Genomic DNA, 25,793 nt, shown 5'->3' with positions numbered 1-25,793 from the left:
AACGGGGAGATCATGACCTGAGCTGAAGTTGGACACTTAACCGACTGAGCCACCCAGGTGCCCCTAATCAGATGCCTCTTTAAGAGAAAAACGTTTAATGATTTAGGATAAATATATTAAATGAAAACAATCGTGACTTAGTCAAGGCTGTGTTGTCTGGACTCTGTCGTGTTAGGGAAAGCCTTCTAATCTGGCCTTTGTTTTTAATTCTGCCTTTGACTGATTGTTTAAAAATCTCCAATCCTGGGATGTTCATCAGAAAAAGTGCTTGGTAAAGGGTTGCATTCACTTCACTGGGAGGGACTGTTAGGAGGAGGCCTGCACTGTCCCCAAACCTGTGCTCAGGCTCCAAGTCAGAGCCGCCTTCCCCGGAGGGCACAGCCCAGCCACAGGGCACCCAAAACCTCCCTGGATGTGGTGAAGATGTAACTCAGGCTGCGTTGTTTTGGGACAGGATGCCAGTTCCGGGGAGGGGTGATGATGGGGAGTGTAGCCCCAGACCCGGGAGCCCCTCAGTCTGCCTGCACCCCCGCCCCTAAACAAAGGTCATAGGTGAGGAGGGCCTGGGAGTGATGGGTGGGATGGGAGGCATCTCTGTCTTTGTCCCTTGCAGGATGAGAAATACCACCAAACGCTTGGGAGACCACTGTCTTGTTCCAATAGGATCGGGGGTGGGAGGGGTCAGTGAGACGGAGAAGGTGTGACACTTTAAGAAATGCCTGGAAAGAAGCAGCCCTGAAAAATTACAGGTGTCCTGCCCTCGACAATTCATACAACCTGAAATGATCCATATCTGTTAGGTGTTAAGGAAATCTCTCTGTGTCGCTGGAGGTCGTGATGTGTGAGACACGGGAAGTTTGTCTCACTGGGCTTTAGGGCGCACTCAGAGAAAACACCCTTTCTTCCCTCCCCCAAGGGGAGGTTGGAAAGATGAAAATGGAGGTCAAAGCACAGAGAAAACCATTCTGCAAAACACCAGGAGAAAATAAGGCGTAAACCAGAGCCACCAGGGAGAGTGCAGGGCAGGACTCCTGAGCCCAGCCTGCTGGCTTCCCCCTTGTTCTCGGGCACATGTGACCGGGGGGGGGGGGGGGGGGCGGACCCCAGTGAGAGACCCCAGAGAAGGATAGTACAAGGCCTGTTCTTAGCACAAGCCTGGTGGGATAGGGACATGGATGCCTCTGCCTGCACTCTCAGGTTCCCTTGGGTGGCAATGACCAGAGCGCTTCCGGACCATTGCTTTCCTACCACAGGGGCATTGCGTGTGCCTCTGGGTCAGTCCCTCTGCCCCTGCCCAGCCAATAGGCTGTTCCTGTGGCTTGTGCACATACCCGCTGAACATTCGCAGGATGCTTGGTTAGGGCAGTGCGGGACAGGTGCGCCCTGCTGGCTGTGGGTGGGCGTGCACACCAGGGCTGACGGCAAGCCGCGGGATGCTCTGGGGTGGGGGGGCTGAGAATGAGGAGCAGGAGCCACTGCCCACGTCACACATGACCTGGTGACCTGGGACTCTGTGTCTCCCTCTCCCTCCCTGCACCCCCCCTCCCCGCTCCCTGTCCCTCTCAAAAATAAACATTCCAAAAAGAAGAATGAAATTTCCAGGATACTCTTGTCGCCCAGCTGCACAAGCGACTGCCAACACCGTTGTCCCTCAGAGGGTGGGGCTGCAGAGCCGGCAGGACTGGGGGAGCCAGCAGGTCTGGGAGCCGCCCCTAGACTGTGGAAAAGACCCCTGTGTGCAGCTGGGAGGAACCGGTCCTGGCTCACCCTGCGGTGGCCTGAAAACTCTTGAAATGCATGGACTCGGTAGCATTCGGAGGCGGTTTTACTAGGACTCCCTTCTCTCTCATACGGGCCCCCAGGAAGGCTGTGCACACGTGTGCAGACACGCACCTGGCCCACACGGTTCCAGATCCACTGTGTACGTGCGGACTAGCTGGGTCTCATCCCCCCAGAGCATTCGCACTCACGTCTCTGTCCCTCTCTCTCAGACACACACGCACCGCCACACACACCCTGCCCCGTGAAGGGCAGACCACCGCCTGGCGCCGGCCTGGCATGGGCACCTTGGCTCACTGCGCACATGGACGGGCTCACCGGTGCGTGCGTGTGGCACACGTGCCTTCCGCAGCTGTCACCTCCGCAGGCTGCGCCGGAGGGCACGACCCAGAAGGGGTCTTTGCCCACACGAGGAGTTTGGGCTCTGAGGAGAAGCAGCTGTTGCGGAGTGGGGGCCCTGCGCCCGCAGCCTGGGAGGCAGCGAGGTGCACACAGTCTCTCCGTGGGCCCTGCACTGTCTGTGCTGTCGCTCACACGTGGCTCACACCCCAGGGGTCACGTGCATCCTGCAGCCAAAGCGACCCCCGCTCAAATAGCCAGGTTGGCAGAGATGTTCTGAAGTCTGAACCACTGTTTTCTGGAACTCACTTCCTCCAGGTGGAGCATGGGGGTTTGGTTTGGCTGCAGACATTTCTGGAAGTCAGTCAAGTGGGGTCACTGAACCCCACCCCTCCATGCACCCACAAACTGCCTCTGGGGGCCACTGGCCTTCACCCCTTCTGTGGTTCTGGAAGGTGAATAAACACAAGGGGCCTGGTCAGGGGCATTGAGTCCACAGGCACAAAAGAGTGTTAGCGTCACAGCTGGCAGAGCTGAGCGCCCTGCACGGCTTTCCTGCAGCAGCCACGTCCCCGCGTGGGGCTGCCCTGCCCTCCGTGCGAAGGGCTCCCCGCGGTCCCTGTGAGCCTTGTCATGGCAGGCCCAGCACGGCCACACAGCACAGGGACAGCCTCTGAGCCCTCCTGGTGTAGAGACAGGTCTGTCCTCCCAGCCTGAGCCCAGAAGCTGGCAGGCAGATCACACACCCAAGTGGGAGTGTTTGTTGTCAGTGGCTGGTGGTAAGTGTCTCAGACCCGGGCTGTGCTTGGGAAGTGGGTTCTGGAAGCATCCCGAGGGAAGGGCGTGTGTGCAGGCCAGCACCTAGCCAGCGCAGGGGCCAGAATTCCGGTGCTCATGAAGGCTCACAGGGCTGGTGGGGGTCATGTGGAGAGGTAGAGGATGTCCGGTGTGAGAGCACGGCTCCAGGAGCATTCGAGGCTGCCTGGTGGGTGCAGGCAGGAAGGCCATGGCCATGTGGGTGGAGGGACGGGGTAGGAGGGAGAAGCTGCTGTGGTGCCTGGGGCCTACATGGTCATCCAGGGGACGGTGGCCCAGGGAACCCACGAGGAGCCGTGAGTCCAAGGTGTCGTTTTTCAGTAGATCCATCATGTGGTCCGCACATAGGCACCTTCGGTGCAGGCTGCGGATGTCTTAGCACACTCCAGAAGTTTCCCTCAGAAAGGACCACTGTGCCCCAGCGGCCCTGCCCCTGGGCGATGGTGAGCCCACTGTGTCCGCACCAGCGCCCATGTCCTGGAGTTCCTCTTCATTTCCCGAGAGGGGCAGTCTTAGCCGCTACCCTCGCACCTCCTTGAAGCAGCTGAGCAAGCCTCTTTCTTACTGTGGTTCTGCCGTCTCACGGAGTTGTGAGATTTCTTTCGGACCCTGGAAACACGTCCCTCGTGAGATCTGTGTGCCTGATGGACGCGTGCGAGCGTTTCCTCTTGGTCCCTGGTGGCCCCTTCGTTTTCGTATCACATCTTTCAAAGAGGTGACGTTTTCAGTTTTGATGAAATCCAGTCTATTAATATCTCCTTTTTATTTTGCAAAATTGTGCCCTATTTTATAAAACTTGACTATCCTCCGGTCACAAGTGTGTTCTTGTGTGTTTCTTCTACAGGTTTAGGATTCTAGCACCTGTGTTTAGTTAGGTCTGTCATATACTTTGAGGTAGATTTTGTGTGTGGTGTGAGATAAGGGTTGGTCTGTTGGTCTTAGATCCTGGGACCTTTTGCTAAACTTCTTGTGTTGTGTCCCAGCCTTTGTGGATACTCTTTTCTCTGTGTTTCTGTTTTCCTGGGTAGAACTGGTACAGTGCTGAGTCGCGATGGGAACGGGCTTTCTGGCCATAATCCCGACCCAGAGACCAGCCCTCAGGGTTCCACCCACAGGTGAGATGTTGGCCATGATCAGCATGAGTACTCTGAGCAGTACCTTGACTGGGTGTTGGATTCTGTCAAATACTTTTTTAGTATCTATTGAAACGATTGTATGATCTTTTTTCCTTTTTGGTGATGATGGGGTAAATTGCACTGATTGATTTTCAAATATTAAACCGAACTTAAACATGTAGGATAAATACCGCTTGCTCAAGACATGTGGTGTGTATGTGTGTGTATCTGGTTGGTAATAATCTGTTAAGGGTTTGTGCATCTCTGTCCATAAGGGACTTTGCTCTGTGGTTTGTGGTATATTTGTCTGGTTTTGGTGTCAATGTATCAAGTTAATGCTGACCTTTTAAGATGGGTTGAAATATGTTCCCATCCTTTGTTTTATGAAGGCGTTTTTGTGAGATTGGTATTCTTCTTACTTTACTGTTTGGTGGAAGGTACCAATAGTTTTGAATTATGAATTCCAGTTTTTAATAGATACAGGGCTGTTTAGATTTCTGTTTCTTCTTAATCATCTTCTGAGGGATTTGCTCATTTTATCTAAGTCATTTAATTTATTGACATAAATGTGTTAATAATTCCCTTACTCCTTTATTAATGCCTGCAGGTCATGTGATTTGCTTTCTTTTCCTCCTATTGATTTGTGTCCTTCGTCTTTTGTTTTTGTTATGCAAGTTAGAGATGTGTCGCTCTTGTAGACTTTCTTCAAGTATAAGCTTTGTTTCTGTGGATGTTCTTTAATTTTTATTTTTAATGTTTGTTTATTTTTGAGACAGAGACAGAACACGAACGGGGGAGGGTCAGAGAGAGAAGGAGACACAGAATCCAAAACAGGCTCCAGGCTCTGAGCTGTCAGCACAGAGCCCGACGCAGGGCTCGAACTCATGGACTGTGAGATCATGACCTGAGCCAAAGTCGGATGCCCAACCGACTGAGCCACCCGGACGCCCCATGTTTCTGTTGATGTTCTTGATGGCCCCTTTTCTATTTCATTGATCTCTGCCCTTATGTCTGTTATGTCCTTTCTTGTATTTAGTTTGAGTTCACTTTGCTCTTTTTCTGTCTTCTTGAGGTGGGAGCTTCAATCGTCAATCTGAGACCTCACTCTTTTCTTGTATAAGCATTTCACACTACAGAATTTTCTCTGTTCTGGCCACACCCCACAGTTTTGATATGTTGCTTTTTCATTTTCATTTGGTTCAAAATATTTTCTAATTTTATTGTGATATCTTCTCTTGGACCCCCGGGAAGTTTAGAAGTGTGTTGTTTTAATTTCCAAATAGCTGGAGTCCTGCCTGTGGCCCCGCCAGGCTGGCTGCCTTTTGCAACAGCACCTCGAGGGCGTCAGAGCTCTGGGCAGCCGCCCACCTCGGGCCCCTTGCACACGACCCTTGCACCCCTTCAGGGGAGGCCTGCCACGCCGGCCGGGCTTCCAGAACTGCTTGCAGGCCCCTTCCTGCCCCCTGCCTTGGCACCCGCCCCACCACCGTCCCTGCTGGTGCACCTCAGTGCCCCTCCCCTACCCTGGGAGCCCATGAACAGCGGGCACACCTGTCCCTGGCCTGATGCTCAGCCCATTCTGCTGAGGGCCCCATCTCTTCCTCCAGAGTGACCACCATCCCCACTCAGTCTTTGGCATGCGTTTCTTTCTCCTTATTTCATAGGCCTGCATCACTAAAGAATGCACTGGATAGCTTTGCAGACAGATACTCAGTTCTAGCCGATAGAAACATAACGTGAGCCATAAATGCAAGCCAAAATAGAGTTTGAAATTTTTTAGTCGTCATATTAAGAAGGTATAAAGAAGTAGATGGATTTAATTGTAATATATTTTATTTAATGTACACAAAATACTATCATTTCAATGTGTGATCGGTAGAAAAATACCAATGAGATACTTTACACTCTTCATACTAAGTGTATTTTACTCTCACGGCACATCCGCTAGGCCCAGCTTCATTCGCGCACCCATAACCCGTGTGCTTGGGGACCAGGCTGCTGGTCTCTGCTCAGCCCCACTACCAAGTTGAAACATCCCTTCAGCTGCAGCCAACCTGCCAGAAAATGCCTCTGGATTTGTGGCAAGTAGGAGCTGAACACAGGAAGCTGGGGTTTTGCTTTGTCAAAGTTCACAACTAGCAGTATGAAACCGGTTTTTTTGACAGTCAAGGAAGTTATGGGACACATTTGTTGGGACTGGTAGAAAATGCTGGCATTCAGGAGCCCTTCTGTGATGTCTGGCAATGGGGAGCCCCTGGATTCCAGGACCCTCGAAGCCCCTCCAAAAGCACCAAAAGTCTGATGTGCAGAAAGCAGGGCACAGGGTCCCAAAGGCCACATAAGCTGCCTCGGGTGCAGCTTCCTTGGTCTCAGCAGATACCTTGGTGGTTCAGGTTTGTGCCTCAGCCACAGGCCCAGCTCCTCGGCCGGCCGCAGCCCCACTGATCCGATCTCTGTCACCAGAGGTTAGAACGGATGTCTTAGGGTTTTGTGGACGTGGAGACTTGCCCTCTAGAGGCTGCCCGCCTTTGCTCGGCAAAAGCTGTTGGTGTCTGTCCACGTTGCTGCTGTGCCTGCAGCCTGTTCTCCAACTGCCAGGGACGGTCCTTTTGTGTGGCTGTTCCACGATGTCCTATCACTCATTGCAGAGCGTTTAGGTTGCTTCCTGTTTTTTTCCGTTGTGTGTAAAGCTGCTTTGAACATTCACGGACAGGTTTTTTTGTTTGGGTTTTTTTTTTCTTTTTTTAGTTATTTATTTTTGAGAGAGACAAAGCCTGACTGGGGGAGGGGGAGAGAGAAAGTGAGAGAGAGAGAGAATCCCAAGTAGGCGCTGCACTGTCAGTGCAGAGTCCCATGTGGGGCTCGAACCCACGAACTCATGGACAGGTTTTGTGTGGACATATGTTTTTCTTTTTCTGGGACCCCCAGGAGTGGAGTGGCTGGTTGTGTGGAAAGTCTGAGTACCTGCTCGGCTGCTTGCAAGGCGGGTTATGTTCACTGTCCTCTCCTCGGAGTGTAACATCTCACTCGGTATTGTTAGTCTTTAATTCTGGCATTCACGAGTTAAATGTCCCTGCCCCTGGCATCCAGTTAACTAGATGCCAGGAGCTCCCACCCCAGGTGTGACCACTAAGAACGCCTCCAAACATTTCCAAATGTCCCCCTGAAAGTGTTACCTTACATGGCAAGGGGGTCTTTGTAGACGTGACTAAGGATTTTGAGATGGGAAACCATCTTGGATGGTGCAAGTGGGCCCTAAGTGCACCACGAGTGTCCACATAAGAGGGAAGCAGGGGAGTCACCAGGCCGTGCCAGGAAGAGGGGGCAGGCCAGACCGGAGGTCCGAGGGGCACGCGGCTGTTGTAAGGAGGTCAGTCCTCCCCCGACTGACCTGGACACTCACACAACCGAGTCACCACCACAGCAGTTTTTGTAGAAGAAATTGGCCAGCTCGTTCCAAAACTGGTTGGAAATGCAAAGATTTAGAATAGTCAAAATATATGTGGACAAGAGCAGAGTTGCCGGCTAGCGCTACCCGACTCCAAGGCTGTGTGGTGCCAGCACAAGGAGGGACCCACAGATCCCTGATCAGATAGAAGGGCCGCAAGGCCTGGTGCAAAAGATGGCATTGGGACGTCCGCACATCCACGCACAACAAAACCGAACTCGAGAGCCTTACACGCAGATTCCTGTGTTGAAACCCTGGCCTCTAACATGACAGAGTTGGGGGGCCTTTGGGAGGTGATTGGGTTAGAGGAGATCCTGGGCGTGAGGCTGGGACCGGTGCCCTTGTCAGCCGGGAGGCCCTTCTGCTGTGCGCGTCCTGGTGGCTGGAGTCCTGGTGGCTGAGGTGAGGGGTCCTGGCTCCACGTGTCTTCTCCCCAGGCCCTCCCACCCCTAGAACATCAACGCAAAGAATTCTGCTTCCTGGCGTCCACCTGTGGCTGGGCAGCAGCGAGAGCCTCTTTGGCCCAGACCAGGCGTCGGGGCCACTGGCGGCGTGGCTCCCAGAGAGGCCGGGAGGCCCTTCTGCCCTTCACTGGGCTGCCAGAATAGCAGCTGAGCCCGGGACCCAGCCCCTGATGTGCCGACAGCCTGGCCTGGCTGAATCAGGGGTCAGGGCTGGGAGGCCTGCCTTGGCCACTCAGGCACATGATGTGGTGCTGGGAGCGGCCCAGACCAGCCATCCTTCAAGGAAAGGCCGGTTTTCTTCCAAGACCATTTCTTCCTATGAAGAGTCTCGGGGAACTTCAGAGGCAGGGTACGCTCACAAAGCATAGGACGCCTCCTCCCTGTGTCGAGGGAGTGGTCACTGGCCTTCCTCGGCCCCCACAGTCCCAGCTCACTGCCCTCTGGGAGCCCTTCTGGACACACTCCACACAGCATCAAATTCAAGCACGGAATTCATTCACAGCCTGAAGCGTGTCTAGAACTGAAGACTGGCAAATTTCCAAAAGGCCATCAAACCCCGAGGCTCTGTCCTGCCAGCCTGCCCCCTTCCGGACCTCTGATCTCCCGCTGGTCACAGAAATGTCAGCAGCACCAGGAACAGTGCCCGGCTTCCGTCCTCGTCCCTGCTCTGGCCTTGTTCCTTCCCCAAGTTGCCAAGAAGAACATTCCATCAGCAGGTTGCTCCCGTCACCTGCAGCCAGCATCGTTTCCACGGAGAGACATGAGGCTCCCAAGGGAGCAGGGGACACGTCAGCTGGGGGCTGGCATCTCAGGGACAGGACAGAAAACCATGTGGCCAGTCTCTGCCAGTTGGCCTGTCTCCCCTGTTCAGTCCTCACATTGGGCGGTGAAGCTGGCGGCCTGTGGGAGCACATCTATGTGTATCTTTGTAGGAATATGTGTGCCTCTGGTTTTGTTTTGTAAACAGACGCCCTCTCCTAGACTCCACGAAGCCTGGAAAAACCATTTAAAGTTGAAAACATTTACTTGTCCAAAGACTAACACACCGTACAATGGATTGGTTTTTCCCTTTCTGGCATACAGTTCTGAGTCTTACCACACATGCGTATGTGTGTAACCACCCCGACCGGCTCGTTTGTGTAAAATGCTAAGTATCTCGATGTGCTTCACTGGGCCAGCACTCTGCAAAGTGGCACCACTAACACTGCCACTCACAGGAAGCCCAGCGACCTACCTGATGGTAGCTTCTGAGAATTGCAAACAGCCCCCCGTGTGGAGTGGACGAGTGTTGGGCTGAGTGGAGGGCTCCGGAACTGTGGGGACCCACAGCAAACATGGTGGAGGGTTCCAGAACTGTGGGGGCCCCCAGCAAACACAGGTGACGCCGTCCTCACTGACCATCATGTAAGCCGGCTCAGACAGCCAAGCGAGAGAGGGACTTTGCTCTGCAGCCGTGTGTGAGGAGGTGGGCCTGTCCTGAGGGGCAGGGTGCCGCTGGACAGTTGACACATCGAAATACAGTTGACGCTTGGACAGAGTGGGGTTTCAGGGTGCCGAAGCTCCGCACAGGCCAAAATCCATGTATGACTTTTGACCCCAAAAAACAACTGCTAATAGCCTACAGGACAAGAAGCCTCACCAGTGACGTGAACAATTAACACATGTATTTTATACCGTATTCCTCCAATAAAGTAAGCCAGAGAAGAGAAAACATTACTAAGAAGACTACTAGGGAAACTCAATAATGGCACTGCGCTGTATTTATAAAAAAAAAAATCCATGTTGTAAGTGGACCCACACCGTTCACTCCTGTGTTGTTCAAGGGTGAGTTGTGCTCTCAGAACTCAGAAGAAGTGCTTCCCAGGCCCAGAGGGCTGAGGGGCTCGTTGCCTTTGCTCTGAGCTGCAGCGTTTAATCAGTCAGCTTTCAGGGTTCTGTGATGTGCTCAGAGCCTCCCAGCGCGGGAGAAACTGAGATTCTGGGCCCAGCTTGGAACCGAGTGTCTGGCATGTTCTCACAGAAGTCACATGCTCATGCCCTGCCCCTGACCTGTCACTGGCATGAGTTCAGATTTTACGGGTTAATAGGAATTAACTCAGAAAAGAAATGCCCAGGTGTGGAGCCCCGGGGCCCAGCTCTCCACCAGCGGGACTCGTTGACACGTAACACCTTTTTGTCACCACTGATTGTTTTCACTAGGGAAACAGGGCTCCTTCTCCACCCTCTGGGCCACTGCTGCTCAGACAGACCCCGGGCTCCCACCAGCCAGGGTGTCTCAGGTGCGGTGACTCTGTTTGGTGGGGACAAAAAGCTATGGGTGCCATCACTGCATACAAAGGATCTTCTGAGTCCTGTGGGAACAGGTGGACCCCAGGAAGCAGGAGGCAGGAACATCCTAGAAAGTTAGAGTTCCAGACTCTCAAAGTAAAAGAAGTCCTTGAAGAAGGAGCAACTGGAGGTCAGGAAAGATGATGGCAGGAGAGATCCAGGGACAACATTCTGCAGCTGTGACTTCCCGGCAGAGAGATGGTGTTCCAGAAGAAAACCTAAGACAGAATTATGAGGACAGCAGGTGATAGGGTTAGGGTTTGTGTGCACACACTTGGTACGCATTTTGCAATTTTTCTCCTAAGGTAAAAGGTCTGGAAGGGAACACGCTGTAAATTTAATACTTTGTTTCTCTGGGTGGTACAATTAGGGATGGTTTTAGTTTTTCTGCATGACGTTCTATATTTTGTGTCAATGAACATATATTAATCTTGTACACAGGAAGCATTTTCAGAACAAAATTAATGATTCCACTCAGAAAATTTTTGAGTGTTTTCTTTATAAACGAAAGAAATTGCATTGAATATAAAAGTATAATTATATAGTTATGTGTATCTTTTTTTCTCAAAAATTTTTTCCTGGAAATGTTTTTTTCAAGGTGGAGCCAGCTTTTTCTCTGACTATAATCTTGCTTTTTTGTTGATGTTTAAGAAATTCAAGGGTGCCTGGGTGGCTCAGTCAGTTAAGTGTCTGCCTTTGGCTCAGGTCATGATCTCACAGCTCGTGAGTTTGAGCCCTGCTTCAGGCTCTGTGCTGACAGTGTTGAGTCTGCTTGGGATTCTCTGTCTCCTCTCTTTCTTTCTCTTTCTTTTTTTTTTTTCCAACGTTTTTTTTTATTTCTGGGACAGAGAGAGACAGAGCATGAACGGGGGAGGGGCAGAGAGAGAGGGAGACACAGAATCGGAAACAGGCTCCAGGCTCCGAGCCATCAGCCCAGAGCCCGACGCGGGGCTCCAACTCCCGGACCTCGAGATCGTGACCTGGCTGAAGTCGCACGCTTAACCGACTGCGCCACCCAGGCACCCCTGTCTCCTCTCTTTCTATCCTTATCCCACTCTTGCTCTCTCACAAAATAAATAAAAATAAACTCTAAAAAAATTTTTTTCCAGAAAAATATAGGGACGCCTGGGTGGTTCAGTTAAGTGACCAACTCGATTTCGGCTCAGGTCATGATCTCACAGTCTTGAGATCATCCCCAAGTTGGGCTCTGCACTGAGTGTGGAGCCTGCTTGGGATTCTCTCTCTCCCTCTGCCCCTCTCCCCTGCTCACATGCGCGCGCGCTCTCTCTCTCTAAGAGTAAATAAATATAAAAAAGAAATTCAGGAAATACAGAAAAGAATAAAGCAAATCCTGTGTAACCTCAGCAGTCATTGGCGACTGCTGTTATTATTTAGGTACATTCCCTTCCATACATTTATGTATTTTATGGACTCCTTCCAAATGTTCTTTATTGTATTGTGCTTTTAAGTGTGAAACTGAATCAAGGAAACCTCATTTAGGGTGGGATAGAGGCGGGCAGGGGGAGCTGTGGGCCCAGCACTAGTTAGCAATCACAGACCCAACAGGAGGAGAGGCACCTTGCAGGAAGGTTTCCTGCTGCTCCGGCAACAGCCCAGCCAATGAGAAGCCACCATACTTCCCGCTCCCAGTATAGTCCAATGGACATTCTGTTTACAACAGCCCCGCCCAACCTCCCGCCTCCTCTATAAAAGCCTCCCCGCCTTACTCCAGACTTCCATGTAATTCTGGTGAGGTTTTCCTGTCATAGGTTATTTCTAGAGAGTTATTTCTAGAGAGCGTTTTGTAAGTCCTGGGAAAGTGAATGGGGTAATTGCTGAAATGTCAGCGGTGCTCTGGGCTCAAGGCTGTGGGACGTGACGGCGCTATGAGAACAGGGCCCCAGGAGCCAGTTAGGAGACCGACCCGCCGTCCCTGCCTAACAGTCCTTGAAACCGCACACCTGCCCCTGCCTTGCTTGCTTTTCTGTAAACACCAGTTTGCTCTGCGTCTGGAGGCTCCTTGTGTTTCTCTCCCATGCTCTAACATTCTTCGATGTTTCTACCTGGCGAACATGAAATAAAGACCATGTGCAGTTTGCTCCTGCCGCTGTTTTCGCTGCAGAGGCAGCCCTGCACGTCCGCCCAGTCTCAGCATCTGGAGACTTTTTCTTCAGCGTGGCTACATATATTGAACCAACCTTGCGATCCTGGGATAAAGTCCACTTGGACATGGTGTAGGGTCCTTTTTCTATGACGTTGGGGCTCCATTCACTAGTGTTTTGTTGAACATTTTTGCAACTGTATTCATAAGGCATCTTGGTGTGTAGTTTTGTGATATTTTTGACTGGCTTTGGTGTCAGGATAACGCTGGTCTCTTCCAGAATGACTCAGGAAGTGTCTCCCACACTTTTCTGTTGTTTGGAAGACTTTGTGAAGCATTGATATCAATTTGTTAAATATTTGATAGAATTACTGGTGAAGCCCTCTGGACCTGGGCTTTTCTTTGTGGGAAGTTGTGTTTGGGGTTTTTTTAAAACTACTTTTTCAATCTCTTACCTGTCATAGATCTATTCATAGTTTCTATTTCTTTTTCAGTCAATTTCGATGATTCATGTCTTTCTAGGAGTCTATCCGTTTCATGTACACTATCTTTTTGTCCTGTTTCAGTTTTTCTTGTCATAATTAAAAGCAACATATTTATGTTTTGTTTTCACATGAAGCTTCACCACCAGTCAAAAGCAGGGGGACCTCCTTATTGAACACAATCAGTGGGCGTTAACCTGGGAACAGGACCCCAGTGGGGCCACTCATTCTGTTGGCCCCTCTTCCCCCATCTGTTAGCCTTGGGCACCAGATACTGTTGATGTGGCTGTAAAGTCCCTTGAACTGCTGTACCTCAAAGAAAGGCAAATTCATTTGTCACTTTCTGACTTACACTTTGTGGAAGATAAGTTGTAAATTGTTTGTGATAAGGTGTTCTCCAATAATTATGTCAGTGTCGTTGCTTCTAGGTCTTTACCTCCAATGGCCCAACTGTGATCATGCCCACCTGGTTCTGCTCTCGAGCATGGTTCTCCTACGTGGGCCCATTTGACGAAGGCGGGCAGGTAAGTGTGGGCCTCTTGTGGGCCCCCTCCTCTGGGGTAACACTCTGGGGTGCGAATTCCCTGAATCCCAGCCCTACCTACTTCATGGGTGCTGTGCCCTCTCTGGGGATCCAGGGATTAGGAAAATGCCTTCCATGAAGGCCTTCCCAGCACTTCTCCTGCTGGCTGGGCTGAGTGTTCCAGAGAGTATCTGAGGCCCTGGCACCACCTGGGATTTCTGTGTGCAGGCCCAGGCTACCTCATCCTGGCTTAACAGCTGTTCGTAGGAAAGCACAGGCCGTGGAATCACCCTCCTGTTCACTCCATGGACTGGGCCACAGCTAGTGGACATGTGAATTACCCTGCCGTGCACTGTCTGACCTTCCCGTCTCTCCACCTTGCTGGGATGGGAGACCAGGTCACTTTGTCATGGAGGTGTGTTAATTCATGATTTTAGGGCATTTGGTATCATCCCTGTGTTCCTGTTTCTCCCCCCAAATTCATACAGATAGAACTATGTACGTGTGATACCACCCTGCCCAGCGGCCCCAGTCTCGGGGACTTCAACTTCACCAGCGGCAGCAGGGGCCAAGGCAGGCAGAGCTTTTTTTTTGGGGGGGGGGAGTGGCTCTCAGCCAACAAGTTCTCCCTGACTGTGAGACAACAGGGTGGGTAAAGGGAAACCAGCAAATCTCCCCACCTAAGCAGGTGCTACAAAAGGCCCCTGTTCTCTTTGGAGCTGAATCCAAGTACCCGCTTTCATATTCTTCTGCAGAAAATGGCCCAGAAATGGTCATCAGGAGGTGATCCCTGAGGAACACTGACTGAAAGATCTGACAAATCCCTAATTCACAGCTATGAGTGGTCTCAGGATTCAAAGTACATCAAGCCTTTTAGCTCAAGGCAATTCTTCCTGGAGTAGAAGTACCTGGGGGCAAAGAAAGGCCATCAGTCCCTTTGTACCAGGGCTGAGGGACCAGAGATCAGAGACCAGAGACAAGGGATCAAGGATCACATATCAGGGACCAGAGATCAGGCACCAGATATCAAAGACCAGGGATCAGATATTAGGGACAGCAATCAGGGATCAGGGACCAAGAATCAGATATCAGGGAGCAGAGACCAGAGACCAGATTTATTTCAGGGACCAGAAGTCAGATTTCAAGCACCAGGGATCAGAGACCAGGGATCAGAGATCAGGGATCCGAATTCAAGGACTAGGGACCAGAGATCAGGAACATTGATCAAAGTTCAGGGACTAAGGATCAGAGATGAGGCACCTGAGATTGGGGACTAGAGACTAGAAATCAGAGAACAGGGATCAGGGACCAGAGTTTAGGGACCAGAGATCAGGGGCCAAAGACTACAAATCAGGGATCAGAGACCATAGACCAGAAATTAGAGATCGCAGACCAGGCACCAGGGATCAGGCACCAGAGATCAGGGGCCAGAGACCACGGACCAGAAATTAGAGATCACAGACGAGGGATCAGGGATCAGGGACCAGAGTTTAGGGACCAGAGATCGGGGCCCAGAGACCACAGACCAGAAATTAGAGATCACAGACCAGGCACCAGCGATCAGGGATCAGGGACCAGAGACCACGGATCAGAAATTAGAGATCATAGGCCAGGCACCAGGGATCAGGGACCAGAGATCAGGTTTGGGGACTGGCCCTCAGGTAATTTGCCATGGGCCTTAGTGAAGAGCCACAGTCTACCCAGGGCCAAGAGCCTGTGGCTCCTACTTTGTGGAGAGAGGGGCAAGTGGCCGAAGCAGCAGAAAACAGTCCAGGTGCTAGATGATGTAGCAGGTGACCAGAGGTGTGGACTGGGGTGGCCCAAGGGTCAGCAAATAAGCCGGGGCTCCAGGGGGATGGAAATAGTGGTTGTGAGCTGGACCTACAAGGTGGACAGGTTTTAACTGGGAAATGCACTTGCAGAGGCAGGCTGGGAGGGGGAGGGGAGATTTGGAGGTAGGTACCGTGCTGGCACAGGGTGGCATCCAGCCGTGGTAAGCAGCCTCTGCTACCAAGCTAGGGAATCTGAATGCCTCCAGGAGGCAACCAGTTCAGGCCCTTACACAAAAAGGAAAGTAACAAAAAGGCCTTTGTTGGTTCTGAACATGCCTTCTGAGGGCAGGCTGGCCTGGGTGGGAAGGTCGGGAGAAGGCCCGTCACTGCCCGGGGAGAACTGGCTGCCCAGAAAGGCTGGCCGCCAGCACTTTCCCGATGTGCTTTTTTGTCTGGTGGAAAGAGCCGGCTGGAGTTGGCTTGTGAGGGGGGAGGCCACCCTGCCCTCCCCCCGCCGCGTGCAGCCCCCCCCATGCCCTGCCCTCCCCACACTGTGTGCAGCCCCCCCACGTCTTGCCTTCCCATGCAGCACCCCCCCCCCCAACGCCCAGCCAGCAGCTCAGAGCTCTCAGTGTCAGCCATTCTGGTTGGTCTTGGTGGCTTTTCATTTTTATTTGCGTTTCTGAGACCACTAAGGATGTTAAATAATTTTTATGTGTTCATTGGCCGTTTGTTATTTTATGAAATGTCCAAATCTTTTGCCCACTTTCAAGTGGGTTGTTTTGTGGTTGTCAAACTGGTGGCATTGTTTTGTTTTTTTTTTTAAATGTTTATTTATTTTGAGAGAGAACACATGAGGGTGAGCAGGGGAGGGGCAGAGAGGGGGGTGGAGAGAATCCCAAGCATGCCCCACACTGTCAGAGCAGAGCCTGATGTGGGGTTCCAGCTCATGACTCATGGGATCGGGACCTGAGCGGAAACCTAGAGTTGCACATTCGACCTAATGAGCCCCCCAGGCGCCCACATTGTTGGCATTCTTTACCGGGTATTTGCTTGTGGATGTTTTCTTCTATTTGACTTCTGCATTATGGGATTTCCTCACTTCCACAGCCTGAGGACATCGGGGCCATAAGGCTGTGGCTCCCATCCCTGGGGAGTCTGTGTCGCCCCCCCCCCCCCCCCCCCCCGCCCCAACCACAGCCTGCACACTGCACGCACGGCCTGCACCGTGTCATTGCTGCAGGAAGGCGGCTACTCAGCCATCCGGAGCCAGCGGCCATCACCCACTCTGGGCTGTTTAAATTTCTCTGGTGTTGAAGGCTGGCATTTTGTTCTAGTGGTTATTTCTGTATTTCTCTCTTTTCAGATGCCCTTAGTCCTGTGTATGCTTCTTAAACCTTCTCTGGTCTGCTATTTTCCATTTTCGAAAGGTATTCTGACGCTCATCTGCTTCCTGTACAACCTGCAGTGAGACCCTCTCTTCCCTTCTCCCGTTTTATTGTGTGATTTCCAGTAATGTTGGAAGACATACACACGTGGATGCGTCGCCCACCCTAACCCTAACCCTGGGTCCACAGCCATACGCGTCCCGCTCAGAACGTGGTCCTTGGTCCTGCTACTTGAGGGACATGGCCGTACAGAACACCCTTGGCTCATTTCCTTTCCTTGAGAGTGAAAATTCTGTTCTGCTCTTGCCTTGGTTTGTTGCTTTCCAGAGTCTGACGCTCACCGCAGTCTCTCTACCTGGTGAGCGCGTGATCGTGCCCGGAGGCTCTGAGGGTTATTTCCTTGTTAAAAACTAATAGCTTCACAGGGACTTAACTGCTGCGCCTTTCCGGTAGGTGGATACGGGTCTGCTGTGTTTCCCAGAGTTTCCTTGGCACGTGCTTTTCAGTGCGCCCTCTGCTCTGTCATTTTCTTCTTCTGTTTTGCAGACTCTGGTTTCACATCAGTGGGATGGTCCCTGGCTTTACTCTCAGGAACTTTCTCTCCCACTCCTACGTTTCTAGGCTTCATTTCTCATACGATTTTATCTTTTCCTCCTATTTCTATTTTGCGTTCAATCAGTCCCCTCTTATTTTAGAGGTTTATTGAGGAATAATTCACGTACCATACGGTTCATCTGTTTAAATGTGCAGTTGGATGTATTCTAGCAAATCCTCAGGCACACAGCGTCACCAGTCTGCTGCCAGGAGCGGCCAGGCTTGGGAGGCACACCCTTCCCCCCTACCCCCCCCACCCCCTGACACCCCCCCACACCGCTGCCCGGGTCCCCTTTGCCTTCTCAGGTGCAGGGACGGTTCGGTGCTGATCTGACTCCTGGTTCGGGGTCGTCTTTGTTGTGGTTACATCAGCGGGTTGAATTTTATTCATCTGGGGAAGTATCTGACTTTCTGCACTCTCTCCCACTGGCTCCGCATAGATGACTTTGCGTGGCCCTGTTCTCAGGGATCCACACGACCCACTCTCCTGCCGCTGTCACACGCAGCTTCCAGAGCGTATCAGGGACTGGCGCCTGCTCTGTGCTCCCGTCTGCCCCAGGACCCCAGTCCCCTCTCACCCCATCACCAGGGTGTGCTGCCCTGCCCGCCACACCCCCACCTCCGGGACCCTCAGTGTGCCCACCCCGCCTGCCACGCCCCCACGTCCGGGACCTGGCACGGTCCTTGGTTCCCAAAGTCAGCTCCAGAGTGTCTGTCCACCTGGGTCACTCTATAAGGCCAGCACAGGCCCGGGAGTCCTAGCCAAGGAGTCTGGTGCACACTTCCTTGTATTATGGGCGGACCCCGAGCCGGCCGAAAGGTGCCACGTGCTCACGGCAGGGTGACTTGGGCACAGAGCCTGTGGCGATCCGCAGCAGTCTAACGGTGGGGAAAAGCTGTGAACACCCTCGTTTCCGACGTGCGGGTGGACAAGTGCGTCAGCACACATGACTTGAAGGACTAGTTTTTACAAAGACCACGGTAATGTGAAAAGATTTATAATAAAACATTAAGGTAAAAACCAAGCTTCAAAACTGCTTGCGGCTCTGCTGAAAGTGTGTCCACAGGAGAATAAACACGTGGGCCACACACGGAAGCTCAGAGCAGCTTTGTGGTGACAGAGTCACAGGTGATTCTCGTAGGTCCCTTTTTCTAATTTCCTGTCTTTCCAAACCTTTATAGAGCAAACTGTAACCACGCACTTTACAGGTTTAGGAACAGGAAGGAAAAGGTGGGCTTTCTTCTTGGGATCTGGAAGAACTCACCTTCAGGGTTTCCTTCTTTCTGGCCAGAAGGAAAGTCGTGAGAATTTACTTGGATGTGGCCCTGGAGCGCCACTGCTCCCCACAAGGCAGAGAGTCTGAGCCACTGTCCACCCTCCTGGGCACCTGCTCACCAGGAGCGCAGACTCCTGTGGCTGAAGACTGTGCAGAGGCTGAGATGGTAGCGGTGACGCAGCCTGGAAAGAGCCTGGGAACCAAGAGCCGAGCCGGGAGTTGCGCCCAGCGCAGCGCTTCCTGGTGGGGCTCAGCCCTTCCCAGACGCGTCCGGCCCAGAGCCGGAAGCGGCAGTGCTCCTGGGGAGCCAGGCGTACCGGGTGTCGCCAACGCTGACGAGACCTGGCGAAGAGCCAGTCTGGGGACATGCTTGCCGCGTGGAGCGGTGGGAGATGGGGTCTCCCTCGGGATTCCATGCCCCCGAGGGCAGCCGTGCGGCCCTCCTCTTGGGGAGAGAGGCAAACTGGGCAGCGGCCAGGAGGCCCTGGAGAGGCCGCAGTCAAGTCGCGGGCTTGGCTGTGGCGCCCGCGCTGCCTTGGGCTTGTGAGCCGGCCTGGGGTTCAGGCTGTAGACCTGTACAGTCAGAGACCAGGCCCCGGGGCGCACCTTCAGTGACGCACTGCCTACAGCCAGGAGGGTGGGCAGGACCCAGACCTCTCCGCCCGCTCTCACTCTAGAGTTTAGGGAATGAAAAGGGGGCTGAGCCAGTGTCTGGCTTCCAGCTTCGCTGCTCAGTGCTGAGCTGGGCCAGCCCGACCGGCTGGGGGATGGTGGGAGGCTGAGTTCTCTCAAGACAGGAAAGCTCTCAGGTCCGTGCAGCACAGAGACCCCGTTTGTGGGGGGTGGGGGGGGGGCATAAGCGAGGGTGACTCTGGGGCCTTTTGTCCACCCCTGTGACCCTAGCTCTTCCTGGCCATCACGTCCTCATCCTGAGATGACGTCCCCACACTCGAGTGCTGGGCACGCCAGTGACACTGGAGCCTTGCAGATGAGGCTGGGCGTTACTCCCCACCTCCAGTCACCTGAACTAGTGCTCACACGGAAGCCTCTGGCACAGGTGTGTCTTCTGCGGTGAGCGAGACACCGGCAACATCGATGCTTCTGTTTCCCCCGCAGGGTGAGCCGGAGGACCTGTTGTTCTTCTACAGCCACCTCAGAAAGGGCGGCGGGGTCATCCGCGTGGACCAGAGCCTCCTCCTCTACCGCTACCACCCCAACGCGGCCACACACTCTGTCCTCGAGTATGTACGTCCCAGGCTTCCAGACCTGGTCTAGGGGCCACGAGGGGCCAGGGTTGAGCATGAGGGGCTGAGGTCCAGGGTCAAAGGTGAGGGGTTAGGGTCCAGGTCGAGGTCCAGGGTTGAGCATGAAGGACCAGGGGCCAGGGTCGAGCGTGAGGGGTCAGGGTCTGGGGTTGAGGGTGAGGGGCCAGGGTCAAGCGTGAAGGGCTGGGGTCGGGGGAGAGGCCGGGGGCCAGGGTGGAGGGTGCAGGGATGGCCGAAGTCTAAGCCAGGATCAGTGGGGTAGACACAGGTCACCTGGGGTGGGTCTCTACCCCAGTTGAGCGTGGCCGGTGTGGGTACACCGAGTCTGTGGCCTTCATGGGGGAAAGCCGTCCCAGGGTCTATGGTTGCGGTTTCCCCAGGATGAAGGCCACGTCTGTCCCCTTTTTCACAGTGAGGTAGAATCTTACGTACGTGTCCCGTTGAAGTGTTGGTCTCAGTTGCCGTGAGCTGACGGCAGCCTCCCAGTGAGCCTGGTGCCCGTCTAACTTGGCTACAGGTGGGCTCATTGTGCCCTCTCTGCCCCCACCGAGGGGGCTGCTGTGATGGCATCTGCTCGGCCCCATGTCCCCAGTGGCCGGCGTGTCCTCGGGCGTGTCCTGCCCGGGCAGGAGGGGTGGAACATGGAGGAAGGCGAAGCGAGGGAAGGGGCGTCTTCTTGTTTCTTCGGTTTGAACTGTGCGTGCATGGGCACGTTTCTCACAATTACAAGTGTGTGTCCCCTTGGTGCCTCACAGTTGTGACACTGCTCACTTTTGGGAACAGGGTTGGAGGAACTGGGCCCTCTGAATGCGAAGAGCTTGACCCCGGGGCGCGTTCCTGTCTTGGAAGCAGTGTTCACTGTGCTTCCCTGCAGGGTGTGAGAAGGCTGCAGCTTCTCAGCTGAGCGGCCTCGTCTGGGGAGGTCCTGCCATCCACCTACACGGGGGGCGTGGTGCCAGTCTGTGTGACGGTCACGTATGGGGCCCAGGTTGCAGTATCCATGTTGACTCGGGAGGTCAGGCGTATTGTTGCATGTTGAAACTTCCGTTTTCCGGCTTTCAGCAGAAGAGCTCGATTTTGGTTGTCCTCTGTTAAATCTGAATTTTTATATAATAGCTTTGGTGGGGCATCATTGTTTTGGGTTTATTGTCATGAAGCTGACTCTGTGCCAGTGTGATTTACACCCAAGGGGAAGAGGTCATGTCACAGGACAAAGCACCAGATGTGTGTGTGTCTAATCACAGTCTCCACGTGAAAAACCCCAACAGAAACAGTCTGCAGCTACAGTTGGAGGTTTTGTGCCACGTTCCAGTGACTAAGAGAAACAGGGAAGTCTGCCAGGGTACTGGAGTCACACTGGTAACCTTGACCTGACTCGGGACATAACACTCGACCACAGAAGACGTTGTCCCTTTAAGATGCAAGATGGACAATACTTTGGACCAGAAAACAACTCTGAATCAATTTCAAATGATTGCAGTCATACAAGGTATGTTTTATAACCACATAGAATTAAATTAGAAATCATTAACACATCCTAAAAGTCCAAAATACTTGGAAATTAGGCAACCAAGGGGAAAAAAAAAAATCACACAGGAAATTAGAAAAAAATTTAATTTGATGAAACTAAAATGGTCACAATTTATAGAATTCAGCCGGAGCACACAATCCACACATTTGCCATGAACGATTGAAAACACAGTTAAGGCATCTGTGTGGTGGCCCCAAACATAAAATGCTTGTGGGTAAATTTCACAAGGTGTGTGTATGTCTGCAAAGTCTGCAGGAAATCCAGGAAACCCTGTAGGGCGGACGCAGGGGCGCCACCTTCGTGGTCGGAAGACTCAGTAACGTTGGTGCTCATTCTTCCTAAACTCGCGGTCCCAGGACAGGAGCCTGCTGGCTTCTTTGTGGAAATTGATATCTTGGTTCTGAAATCCTCGTGGAAAATTAAAGGACCCAGAATGGCCAAAACAGCCTTAAAAAGAGCAAAATCTGAGGACTCACCGCGCTAGATTTCAAGACTTACTCTGAAGTCTTACACGGCGGTCAGGAAACAGCAACAGCATTGAGAGAGACCAGGGAAACAGTCCAGAAATACACTCAAAATTGTATCACAGATTGATTTTCAACAAAGTCTCCAAAGGCATTCAGTGGAAAAGGAAAGTATTTTCAACAAGCGGAACTAGATATTCACATGAGAAAAAAAAGAAAGAAAATCACAGACCATACAGAAAAACTAATTCCAGGTGGATCTTAGATATAAATACAGAAACGGCTAAAGTAGAAAGCATCTGGAGCAAACACTAGGGGACGTCTTCACAACTTCAGGGCAGACAAAAACTTCTCAGGATGTGAGAAGCATTCACCATTTAAAACTTCATAAAGTGGACTTGATAAAAATTAAAAACCTTTGCTCATCAAGAGACACCGTTCGGAGGCCGAGTGGCAGACTGCATTCTGAGAGGAGACGTTCACAATCCATGTATCTGAAGGGACCAAATGGGAGGCACGTACAGGACCCCGAGCACCCATGAAGAGAGGCAGAATACTTCAACAAACACAACATTTCACAAAACAATACCGTGTGATACGTAAATAATGTAAACCCACTACACATCCAACAGAAGGGCTAAAGGTAACGTCTGCCAATTCTAAAGGGTGAAAGAGTGTGGCTCTACCAGAACTGTCATACTCTGCTCTCAGGAGCGTAAAAGTACATCCTCTCTGGAAACCTGGCGTTCTTTAAATTAATTAATATCCCTGGTGCCCCAGCAGTCCATGTGTGGGTGTTTAGGCAAGAGACGTGAAAGCATCGTTCAACCTATCGCTGCTGATATAGCCAAGAACTGGGAACAACCCAAATGGCCATCAATAATTGAACAGATAACCACTGATAGACACAGGGACCGGGGTTAATGTCAAAGCAATATGGTCACTAAAGAGGCCAGACACAAAAGATGCTTTTGTGGGATGGTGCTTCCTGGAAGCGCTCCCACCAGGCAGAAAGCATGCTGTTCGACACCACCACTACTCCACGGTGGGGGGGAATTGCCGGTGGCGTGTGCACGTGGGACTGGATCCAGCGTTTGGTGACAGTAATTAGAACTAGATAGAAATTAGATCCATGACATAGGGGACATTGGGAACCCCCCCCATGCCATCAGGGCTGGGACATTGGGAACCCCCCCACGTGCTGTCAGGGGTGGGACATTGGGAACCCCCCCACACATGCCGTCAGGGGTGGGACTCCACCACATGCCATCAGGGCTGGGACATTGGGAACCCCCCCCCCACGGCCATTAGGGGTGGGACCCTCCCCATGTGCCATCAGGGGTGGGACGTCGGGGCTCTCCTCTGTCATCATCGTGAACGTTCCCATCCGTGTGTCCTCACCTTAGATTCTCAGAAGACAGGGGAAAGGGATCTCTCTGTAGGACTCAGTGGTGGCCCACAGTGTGGCAGGAGCCCGCGTGTCCAGGAAGGACCAGCTGCCGGCCACTGGGCTTTGTCCCCACACGCCCTCATCTTGTTTGCATGGGATCACTGTCTTTTATGTTGAGAGGTTTCTCTCTTTTTTGCAGCGTGAGGCTTTGCCACCCACAACACAAAAGAAGTGATCTCATGTTAGTTTCTGTGTTGGATTAAATGCTTTGAGCTGTGAGTGGCAAAACCTCAGAGTAATGAGCTTTAATTACACCCTCGGGCTTGTCGGGAGTTGAGTTTCCTCAGACTCTGCCCAGAGGCCCCCCTGTGAGAGCTCTCCCGGGTTGTCCTTGTATTTTAAACTGGGGATGGCCAGCGGTTACCTCATTGGGCAATTTTCACCCTATTTCCCCGCGGCCACCTTCCCAGCCCCGCGGCCAAGGCCAGCACGGTGGGTGCGCGGCGGTCACGCCTTCCCCCGCGTCTTTCCACTTGGACCACATGCAATGGCTCCCTGACCGCACGCGCTGCCCGCTGCCCTTCCCGCGTGAGCACCACCTTCTCCTATGGCCTCTCTGACCTAGCGGCCGCCCGGGGACAGGAAGGCCATAGCACGTGGGCACGTTCTGGTCTGCGGGTCGCTGGCCATGCTGCTGCGGGAACTGTCCTGTTTGCCATAAGGCACGTGTGTTTGCGACAGTTTCTAAATTGTATCATCACGTGCCGGCATCTCAGGGCCCCGGACACCTGAGCAGACTGGAGGTGCGGGTGGCTCCTCTGCGTGGCCCCTTGCGCTGCCTCATCCCTGAGCTCCTGGGTCGGGGCTGGGGCACGTCTTCAAACGTCCACAAACACGCTGGGGCATCGTGATAATAAGTTTATTTATTAGAGAGCAAGTCGGGGAAGGGGCAGAGAGAGAGAGAGAGAGAATGAATCCCAAGCAGGTTCCAAGCTGTCAGCACAGAGCCCAACGTGGGGCTCAATCTCATGACCCTGGGATCATGACCTGAGCTGAAATCTAGAGCCAGACATTGAACCAGCTGAGCCACCCAGGCGCCCCTGCCCTCCAAATTCTTAGCGATGCATTCACGCCTGTGATTTAGGCCCTTTTCACGTGTGACCACATTAAACAGGAAACAGCTGAGTGTGCCAGCCCCCCACCCCCGTAGTGGCTGGGCCTCCAGTCTGCTTGTAGCAAGGCGCCTACGGAGGGGTCCCCACGTGGACCAGGCGGGAAGCTCCCGCAGGAAACCTTCACCTCCAGGCGGCTCTTGGGACATGCCCAGGCTCTTGTGCTCGCCTGAGCTCACCTGACATCGGGGTGGCTACGTCCCCTCAGGCTCCCCAGGGTCTGTGCCTGGTGTCCCTTGGGTCCATGAGGACGCGGCCCTGAGAAAGGCATGCGCCACCGGGTGTGAGGGTGGGTGAGGCAGCGTGGCCCTCGTTCACCCTTCATTCCTTCATTCAATGCCAGGTAGGGAGGAAGGTCTGGGAACAGCTGGGGGCCCCGCCCACGTGGTTCACCACCACCCCCCCCCCGTGCCCCCACAGGACCACCATCTGGACCCATCGCGTGCGCTTTCTGGAAGAGCGGGCGCTGCCGCACTGGGCCACCTTCACCATCTGGAACGCGGGCAGGCAAGGCCGCCGGCTCTATCGCAGCCTGACAGCCGGGATGCGGCGCAAGGTGGGTCCCCGTCCCCCTCGCCGTCCTCCCCCTCCGCCCCACGCCTCCCACCCTCCCCGTCCCTGAGGCTGGTGTCCTGTACCCCCAGGTGGTTGCTTTCTGTGACGTGGACGAGAACAAGATCAGGAAAGGCTTCTATTGCCATGAAGACTCTCAGGTGCGTGGGGCCCAGGAGCCCCTCCAGGGAGGGCCTGGGTCACACACGGGTCACCACCCCTACCCCACCAGGAAACAGAGCAGCCAGTGTGCAGAACCTTCCTCCCCGGGGAAGGCCACCTGCAGCCACACAGCTGCCAGGCCCAGCACAGGTGAACCCATTTCCTGGGAGACTCAGGCCCCAGAGTGACCAGTGTCCCTGCCCGGCCCGTCTTCCCACTGGAGGGCACCTCAGGGCCGGACAGGGGTGAAGGCTGCGGGGCGGCCACAGGTGCGCATGTCTGGCGCGTCAGGGCGTCCCGAAGGCCAGCACAGAGCCGAGCCCACGACGCCTCTCCTCCCTCAGGAAAGGCCGAAGCCTCGGGTTCCGATCCTGCACTTCCGAGCTGCACGGCCGCCCTTCGTCATCTGCGTGAAGCTGGTGAGTGTCAGCCGTGGCTGGGCTCCACTGATGACGGCGTGGCTGGAACAAGGCCCCAGCTGTGGGATCAAGACGTCTGACACGTGGCCAGGCATCCAGGCCCTTGGCTTGGGCCACCTGTCTGGAGCCGTGGTCTCGGGCCGGGGGTGGTGACCACTGCTCTCGGGGGTCCGCTGGGGTGTTGGGAGAGGCTGCCATGGTGCCTGTGTAAAATGGGCTGCATTTCTATAAAAGCAACGTTTTTTGGAAACCTGCTCAGTGCCAGGCCTGAGGCACCTTCCGGGTGCTGATCGGATGCTGTGGCAGAGACGAAGGGTGGAACGTGGTGGAAGCGTCCCTGAGACACCCCTCTGACCCGGCACCGAGGTCCCCGTGGCCAGGGCCGTCCCGAGAACTCTCCCCACCACATCCT

General features: G+C 53.5%; 1 protein-coding gene across 16 annotated transcripts in view; it reads left to right on the top strand.

Moving 5' to 3' along the window:
• B3GNTL1 (UDP-GlcNAc:betaGal beta-1,3-N-acetylglucosaminyltransferase like 1) overlaps positions 1-25,793 on the top strand; it is a 98,726-nt gene that overhangs the window by 62,873 nt on the left and 10,060 nt on the right. For 8 of the 16 annotated variants that reach the window (XM_023244388.2, XM_023244387.2, XM_045044589.1 and 5 more), the window contains exons 7-11: positions 13,301-13,396; positions 19,543-19,667; positions 24,669-24,804; positions 24,893-24,961; positions 25,307-25,381. In XM_023244388.2, the coding sequence (XP_023100156.2) occupies positions 13,301-13,396; positions 19,543-19,667; positions 24,669-24,804; positions 24,893-24,961; positions 25,307-25,381 (501 nt within the window). Of the gene's footprint in view, positions 1-13,300; positions 13,397-19,542; positions 19,668-24,668; positions 24,805-24,892; positions 24,962-25,306; positions 25,632-25,793 lie in introns of those variants that run through there. The other 8 variants (XM_045044591.1, XM_045044586.1, XM_045044595.1 and 5 more) reach the window with 2 other exon arrangements.

This window comes from Felis catus, chromosome E1, assembly GCF_018350175.1.
Source record: "Felis catus isolate Fca126 chromosome E1, F.catus_Fca126_mat1.0, whole genome shotgun sequence".
NCBI classification, from domain to species: domain Eukaryota; kingdom Metazoa; phylum Chordata; class Mammalia; order Carnivora; family Felidae; genus Felis; species Felis catus.
This window is presented reverse-complemented; position numbering and strand designations above follow the sequence as displayed.